General features: G+C 40.5%; 1 protein-coding gene across 7 annotated transcripts in view; it reads right to left on the minus strand.

The window, feature by feature from the left end:
* The window catches only part of LOC100961574 (microtubule-actin cross-linking factor 1), a 363,479-nt gene that overhangs the window by 98,446 nt on the left and 255,959 nt on the right, over positions 1 to 9,074 (minus strand). For all 7 annotated transcript variants that reach the window (XM_023518666.1, XM_023518665.1, XM_023518664.1 and 4 more), the window contains 3 exons: positions 8,193 to 8,359; positions 6,833 to 6,989; positions 3,574 to 3,691 (listed from right to left, as the gene is read on the minus strand). In XM_023518666.1, coding sequence (XP_023374434.1) covers positions 3,574 to 3,691; positions 6,833 to 6,989; positions 8,193 to 8,359 — 442 coding nt within the window. The remainder of the gene's footprint in view (positions 1 to 3,573; positions 3,692 to 6,832; positions 6,990 to 8,192; positions 8,360 to 9,074) is intronic.

The raw sequence follows: 9,074 nt of genomic DNA on the forward strand, positions 1-9,074 counted from the left end.
ACATTAAAAAATAGTTTTGTTAGGATAGTGATTATAAAATTTCATGTTAATTATATTGTACTTTCAATTTAAAATGGATCAAATAGAAAAATTACAACCCATTGCAGTGTAGTGATGGAAAAAACAAAAATGGACGAGGATTATATTTAGGAGAAGGTCCTAAACAAGGTTGTCACTAACTCAGTCTGTGAGCCTTAATCTATGGACACGGTTTCTTCTTCAGGATATAAAGGTAATTTTACCTCTATCCTGCCAATTCTTGGGGCCTTATTAGAGACAGATCATGAGACAATGTATGTGAAAGCACTTCATGAAACAAAAAGAGCTATGCATATGTAAGGAGCTGTTCTTCAGGGTTGGAAGAGAACTTTGATAGCATCAGGACAGTAATATTCAAACTGGTTTTCAAAGCACCCTAAGGCAGGCTTTAGGGATTCTGTTAATGTTTGGTTTTAATTTAATTTTCAGATAAATTTTTAACTACCTAGAACTGTCAATAAAACATGCATGGTTCAATTATGGTGAATGCTACATTTTAACCCACTAGATACAACCAATATTTATGCCACTTTTTGCGAGAGAATAAAGCAGCTCATGCGATCCCTAAGTATATATTTAAACTTATTTTTGAGTGTCCGTGACTGGAAAGATGACAGCTCTTCACTAGCACTTTATAGTAGTCAAACCTATCTATGTCAGTTCATGTATATGCCATAAGAAAAACATCTGTATTACATGTTAATATGTTAAATAACATGACAAAAAATGCTGAAGTACATCTAGACAGAGCAAGTTCTCATCAAAGCAGAATTGCGTGATAACAGAATTCTTTATGTTTTAAGTCTTGACGATGTCAGCCTACAGATAGCTTTTGTCCTCAATGTCAATTTTAGGTGTTTTTTGTGTTTAAGAGACCTCATTAAACATTCTTACTGGTTTAACCTTGAGATAATAATTTGTTATATCACTTTCAAGTTTCTAGTTTAATTTTGCCAAAGAAAACTTTTTATTTTTGAGACAGAGTCTCATTGTGCCATCGCATCATAGCTCATAGCAACCTCCAACTCTTGGGCTTAGGTGATTCTCTTGCCTCAGCCTCCCGAGTAGCTAGGACTACAAGTGCCTGCCACAATGCCTGGCTATTTTTGGTTGTAGTTGTCACTGTTGTTTGGCAGGCCCAGGCTAGATTTGAACCCACCAGCTCCGCTGTATGTGGCTGGCACCCTAGCTGCTGAGCTACAGGTACTGAACCCATGCTGATAAATTTCTTAACAGATCAATGCTATAAATAATTTATGTAAATTTATGCCAATGAAATATTTTTATTTGTTTCATGTAGATTGAGATAAGAGATTTGATATTTTAAAAATATATCCTAGTCCTTCAAAAAGTTTGAAAAGGCCAGACACAGTGGCTCAGGTCTATAATCCTAGCACTTTAAGAGGCCAAGGCAGGAGAATCATTTGAGCCCAGAAGTTTGCGACCAGCCTAAACAATATAGTGAGACCTTGTCTCTATGAAAAATAAAAAAATGAGGGCAGCACCTGTGACTCAGTGAGTAGGGCACCGGCCCCATATACCAAGGGTGGTGGGTTCAAACCCAGCCTCAGTCAAACTGCAACAAAAAGTAGCCGGGTGTTGTGGCAGGTGCCTATAGTCCCACCTACTTGGGAGGCTGAGGCAAGAAAATCACCTAAGCCCAGGTTGCTGTGAGCTATGTGACACTACAGCACTCTACTGAAGGCAATAAAGTGTCTACAAAAAACAAACAAAACAAACAAAAAAACCCAACAATTAAATTAAAAAATTAAAAAATGAGCCAAGTATGGTGGCATATGCCTATAGTTTCAATTACTCAGGAGACTGAGATAGGCTTATGAGAGCCCAAGAGGACACTACCTCACTCTAGCCTTGGCAACAGAGCAAGGCCCTGTCTCAAAAAAAAGGAAAGAAAGGAAAGGAAAGGTTTGCTCACTTCTCCTAATCTAGTCACACATGAATAAGTCACTGAACTTATTAATGGTTTATTAGGAATATTAGAATCATCAATTTCTTGAAATGTTACTTCTGGATTGGTCCCTGTAAATCTTTAAACTTTAGAATATCGGTGAGGCCTGATGGCCCACGCCTATAATCCCAGCACCCTGGGAGGCTAGGTAGATTGCTTGAATGCAAAAGTTTAAGACACGCTTGAGTAAGAGTGAAACCCTGTGTCTCCTAAAAATAGAAAAATGAGCCAGGCAACATTGCAGGTGCCCGTAGTCCCAGCTACTAGGGAGGCTGAGGCAGGAGGATTGCCTGAGCCCAGAAATTTGAGGTTGCTGTGAGCTATGATGATGCCATAGCACTCGACCCATGGCAATAGAGTAGGACTCTATCTCAAAAAAAACAAAAACAAAAATAATTTTAGAATAATACAGGAAAATATATATTCATAGGAGAAAAAAGTAAAACTTTTTTACATTAGGAATGCACTATCACAGCCTCATAATAAAACCTGTGAGATCCCATTAACAACCAACAAGTCCCTGTAGACTCATACTGAATTTTGCCTGAAAGATTTAATTTACATTTATTCATAAATCTAGGTACAATCATTGTACCCCCTTCAAAGAAGTGTGCCAGTCCCTAGTGTTGATCCTGACGCCTAAACACCAAGCTTTCCTGGATAATATACTCATACCCACACAGGCTTGTCCAATTTTAAAGGTGATATATGCCCAATCTATTCACATGTTTAAGAGAGAGAAAATTTTCCTTTTTTTTTTTTTGAGACATAGTTTCACTTTGTTGCCCTTGGTAGAGCATCATGGCATCAAAGCTCACAGTAACCTCAAATTCTTGGGCTCAAGTGATCCTCTTGGTCAGCCTCTCAAGTAGCTGGGACATGTGCCTGTGACAATGCCCAGCTATTTTTAGAAATGAGGTTGCTGCTCTGCAACTCCTGAGCTCAAGCAATCTACCTGCCTTGGTGTCCCAGAGTGCTGGAATTATAGGCATGAACCACTGCGTCCAGCCTGAGAAATTTAAGATGAAAATCCTATTTTATTTTTAATTCTCCTATGTTTATTTGACAGTTCTAAGCGGCCCAACTAGTATCTTTACTTTTCTCATGATGGAAAGGAATTTCTTAAAATGGAGCAATGCTATACAAAAAGGGGGAAACAGGTTGAGAGAGAAGACTGCTTTGTGGACCCCACTTTTTTTTATTGAGACAGAGTCTCACTTTGTCGCCTTCTGTAGAGTGCATGTCATCATAGCTCATAGCAACCTCAAACTCTTGGGCTCAAGTGATTCTCTTGCCTCAGCCTCTAGAGTAGCTGTGACTACAGGAACCTGCTAAAACGCCCAGGTATTTTGTTGTTGTTGCTAAACTGTTTAGCAGGACCAGGCCGGGTTTGAACCCACCAGCCCCAGTGCATGTGGCCAGTGCCCTAACCATTGAGCTATGGGTGCCCCCTTGTTTTTTGTTTTTATACCCAACCTTGATTCTAACTTTAATTACATAAAGGGACAGCCAAAGGCCAAAAGCAAAGAACAATGTTCAGTACATTTTGAAGAGCCTGTACTCACCGGTCTTGGCTTGGGAATCAGGTGCTGTGATCTCCATGATGAGATTTTCTAAAGAAGTGCCTTTGCAATTGATTTCTTCCACTAGAGTTCCCTTACTTGTCCAGTCATCTAGGAGACTCTGTTTAAAGAGCAAAATGGGTAATGTAACATCTGGGGCCTTCTCCTCATAAGTAAGGACATCTATTTTACATGTATTCCCTATAATTTTTGAAAGCATTAAGAGACTATCCTTGTATATTTAGCCATTTGACAATCCTGGCTTAACCAGCCAAAGCAAGGGAGACCAATATCCTAAATTGCCAGAACCTTCTGATTCATTTATTCATTCATCAAATATTTATTGAGCATTTGCTACAGGATAGGTACCATGCCAAACACTGGGGATATAAAATAGGATTATGAAACAGGTGCCTAAAACCAGGTGCTCAAATTATCAATTATATAATGTGATCAATTCTATTACAGAAATATGGACAGTCTGAGAGGGCAAAAGGAAATATACCTAGGTCTGCCTAGAGGGAGTAAAGCTTTGAGGTTAAGACAAAAGTTTGCCAGGTGGACAGATGAGAGCTACATGCATGTAAAGTATAAAGAGGAGTCTGAGCACAGTCGCTCATGCCTATAATCCCAGCACTTTGGAAGGCCAAGGCAGGAGGACTGCTTAAGGCCAGGAGTTCAAGACCAGCCCGGGCAACAAAGCGAGACTTTGGCACTTTAAAAAAAAAAAAAAAAGCAAGAAATATTAATCAGGTGTGGTGGCACATGCCTATAGTACTAGCTACTCAGAAGGCTGAGGCAGAAGGATTACTTGATCCCAGGTGTTTGAAGCTGCAATGAGCTATGATCAGGCCACTGAACTCTAGCCTGGGCAACAGAGCAAGACTGTCCCAAAAAATTAAAAAAAAAAAAAAAGACGAAATGGTGACTGGTAGGTAAATGAGCCTGATATTGAGATGCAGAGAAATATATAGAATCACAACTACATTTTGCATGTATTAAGGAAACTTTTGTGTTGGGTTTAAAATCAGAACTCTAAATATTATAGAAAGTCATTAGAAAATAACGGCATCTATTCTAAGACTAAAGTACCAGGTGATGCTAAGATGTGATTGCCTGCCATAGCAGTAGGATTTTATTCTTTTTTTTTTGAGACAGAGTCTCAAGCTGTAGCCCTGGGTAGAGTGCCGTGGCATCATAGCTCACAATGACCTCAAACTCTTGGGCTTAAGCAATTCTCTTGCCTCAGCCTCCCAAGTAGCTGAGACTACAGGCACCTGCCACAATGCCCAGCTATTTTTTTTTTTTTTTGGTTGCAGGTGTCATTGTTGTTTAGCTGACCCAGGCCAGGTTCGAAGCCACCAGCCTCAGTGTATGTGGACCCTACTCAATGAGCCACAGTCACTGCTGGATTTTATTCTTTTTAGAGCAAGGACACCATCCTAGCCTCTAATCTCTTCTTTTTATTTATTTATTTTTTTTTGCAGTTTTATTTGGCCAGGGCTGGGTTTGAACCCACCACCTCTGGCATATGGGGCTCGTGCCCCACTCCTTTGAGCCACAGGCACCGTCCTCTTTTTATATTTTTTGAGACAAAAGTCTCACTTTGTTGACCTCAGTAGAGTGCCGTAGCGTCAACGCTCACAGCAATCTCAAATTCTTGAGCTTAAGGGATTCTCTTGTCTCAGCCTCCAGGGTAGCTGGGACTACACTCGCCTGCCATGACACCTGGCTATTTTTTAGAGACTTGGTTTCGCTCTTGCTCAGGCTGGCTTCAAACTCTTGAGCTCAAGCAATCCACCCGCCTCGAACTTCCATAGTGCTAGGATTACAGGTATGAACCACTGCGCCTGGCCTCAATCCTTTCTTCTACACTGAGTATCCCTGACGATCTGGTTTGCTTTTGACTTTAACCTATAGAGTAGCAGCAGAGAAAGACTGAGCCATTAACATCTAGCAAGCTAATAATGCCTAAATTCAACTGACCTATGGTCACTGCCTGTCAATCCTTTTATTAATCACCCTTGATTCCAAAGGGTAACGGTACCCAAACTATACTTTGACTCACAGGATATTTTAATTTTTTAAGGAAAACACAGTGGCATCTGTTGGATACTATATGAACAACTACTACTCAATTGTTTGGACCTAATTGCTTAGCAAGTTTAACTATTAGAGGTTTAGGGTTTTTTCCTTGGCTTTGAGGTACCATGAAAAATTTCATAAAATACTAAGGGCACTGTGAAATGAGAAAGTTGGGGAACCTCTGTCCTAGGGAATTTCCAACAGCAAATGTTCCTGGTGCTACTCTATGAATGCAATCAAACTCTTTCATCTGCTCACGATAAAGTGTGCTTTACTGGGAAAATGAGGCTGAATCTATGATAGTTAGAGGCAGATTTGGCTATTTCAATAAGAAGATGAGATATGTTAGAGGTATGAGAAGAGGCTGGATAACCATAAATCAAAGATGGTATAGAAGGGATTCTGCAAGGGGTTGGGAGGAAAGTTGGTCCCATACTTGAAGGTACCTACCAACCATGTGATTCTTTTTCTTTCTTTTTTTCTTTGAGATAGAGCCTCAAGCTATTGCCCTGGGTAGAGTGCTGTGACATCACAGCTCACAGCAACCTCTAACTCCTGGGCTTAAGCGATTCTCTTGCCTCAACCTCCCAAGTAGCTGGGACTACAGATGCCTGCCACAATGCCTGGTTATTTTTTGGTTGTAGTTGTCATTGTTGTTTGGCAGGCTCAGGCTGGATTCAAATCCACCAGCTCTGGTGTACGTGGCTGGCACCTTAGCCACTTGAGCTACAGGCACCAAGTCCTGATTCTTTTTCTTTAGTAGCTAGAATAGTACTTCACCTTCAATTTCCTAACCATATTTTCTGGCTACTTACTCATATATATTTGTCTAATTCTCAAATATACAATAAGAGAATCTTAAGGATTAGATTTTGACAAATGTCTTTTTTATGACCCACCACAGCAGTTGAGGGATCCACGAAACAGTTGAAATTTTATTAATTTTATTTTCAGATGATTTGTTTAGATTTGGGTTGTAAATAGGAAATTTTGTAGTGCTCAGTGCAGGGTAATGGCAGATGGGAACCACATGAAGAGAATGGAGGAATTTCTATTCTACTGCAGAGAGTTAACTTGGCTTTCTCATACCATTTCCCCACTATAGCTGGATATCAGTACATAAAAGTTTACAAATCCCAGCGTAGCCTAATTCCTGAAGCCCCTTTTATTCACCTACCTTGAGGTGTTCAATCTGCTTTTCTAGCTCTTTAGCACTCATGAAAGTCTCTGTAGGTGGAATACTGCCTTCGATTTCTTTCAGCCATTTCTGGAAGGTCCTAATCAGCTTCCGGAATTCATCCAACTGTTCCTGGCAAGACGATGCATCTTTCTCTCTGTCAACAAAGAAGTTTTGTTACTTGCCAGATGAAGTTTCGTAAAGTCAACTTGACTACAACTAGGTTCATTCTGAGACTCTAGGCAACAGTTTGCTAACAGGGCCTTTCCTTCCCATAATCTTTTCCATACCAGGTTTGGCTGAAGAACCATATATAATGTAGAAGAGCATCAAACCCAGGAATCTATTGCCCTTTTTTGGACACTTCTGGGGCAAGAAGTCTTTAATCTTCCTCTGAACTAAAGTGAAAGTGAGAAAAACTAAAAGGAGCCTGCTATTTAAGTACCATGATACAATGGAAGGAATGTAGGCTTTGGATCTCAATTCCAGCTCTGCTACATTTTAGGTATTTGGCTCTTTCAAGGTCCAACCCAAATGCTGATTCCTTTAGCAAGGAAGGTGGTGAAAGAGAGCCTCAGAAAAGTCAGGGGATTGGCCTAGGTTAAGCATGCCAATGAATGAAATAAATCAAGGATAACATTTTAGAAATGGCCACCTCTATCAGTCAGATGTCAATCTAGAGATCTTGATCCCTCATACAGCTAAAAGGCACTCAGCATTCAGAAGGCAAAGCAAAACCTTTCCGACCTTTGATCCCAAGCCCCCCCACTAAATTTTAACCCATTGGTAACAATGTTGGTTTCAGCGACTGCTCTCTTCTGGTCACTAAGGCAGTCATCTGTCAAACCAAGAGTATATTTATGGCTAAATGAAGATAAGAGGTCTGGTTCATGCTCTAACTCCCATGTAAGGCTTTATAATGAGTAATAATGGCTTTTCAACAGTGAGCTAGAATCAGCCTGAGATGAGAATACAGACACTCCTCTAACAGCAATTTAAATGTGGTCAAAACAAGGAGAGGGAGTGCCAATACAGCACTGAGTTGTGTCTGGGCTGTCTTCTCCAATTTTTCTCTTTATTTCAAATTCTGTTATAATTCTACTTGCTGCCCCAAATTTGTTCTATTTCATCCAGATGACAGGGAACTCAGTCCCAATTTCTGCTGGTTAGTAATAAACACACCCACTAAGTATTAAGTAGATTCTTTATATAAAAGCGACACTATCCACCTTCCTATGACTCGGTAGCAGTTTTGGATGCCATCTTTTCTGGTAAAGGAAGAAAAAAGAAAAGATCATCTTACTGCACAACAAGAAAAAAATAGTTTCCCAACACTAATCAAACACAAGTGAAAACTCACCTTTCTTTAACTGTCTTCTGTAGATCTTTGAAGTCCTTTCTGAGGTTCTGCACCCTGTCCTGATGCTGAGACAGGTCTAGTGCAAAGCCACAGGAGCTCAATTCAGTGACCATGTGCTCAAGAGTATTTAGGTTCTCCTGTTGGTCTTCCATTTCTAAATTGAGCTCCTGTCAAACAAATAAGGAAATGCATCAAATCCTCTGATTCTCACAAATAAATACACTGAAAAAGATGAAAGATATTTAGGTTAAGCCTGGGGCAAGTTCTCCCTAAACTGTAGAAAAAGAGGGAATAAGAAAAGAGGCATGTGGCTTGGAACTTAGCAGCTGGGGCCCCAGCCACATACACTGAAGCTGGCGGGTTTGAATCCAGCCCAGGCCTGCTAAACAAGAATGACAACTACAACAAAAAAATAGCCAGGCGTTGTGGCACGCACCTGTAGTCCCAGCTACTTGGGAGGCTGAGGCAAGAGAATCGCCTAAACCCTAGAGCTTGAGGTTGCTGTGAGCTGTGATGCCACAGCACTCTACTAAGGGCAACATAGTGAGACTCTATCTAAAAAAAAAAAGGAAAAAAAAAAAGGAAAGAGGTGTGCTTGCTGGCTCAACTGCTAGATCAAAACAATAAACACAGAGGATCTCTCCGACTCACTGGAGAGTGGCTAGGAATGATAAAAAAGTCTCCTTTAAACAAATGTTCAGAGACTAGGTACAATAAAGAAAGAATGTAAAGAATGAAGGTTTTGGGAGTCAAAAAGATCTGAAATTCAAGCATGGCTCTGCCATTGACTAGCTTGTGATCTTAAGCTATAGAATTTCTCGGCTGGCTCGGTGCCTGTGGCTCAAGCGGCTAAGGCGCCAGCCATATTCACCTAAGGTGGCG

This window comes from Otolemur garnettii, unplaced genomic scaffold, assembly GCF_000181295.1.
Source record: "Otolemur garnettii isolate 467f Iridium unplaced genomic scaffold, OtoGar3 scaffold00144, whole genome shotgun sequence".
Lineage (NCBI taxonomy): Eukaryota > Metazoa > Chordata > Mammalia > Primates > Galagidae > Otolemur > Otolemur garnettii.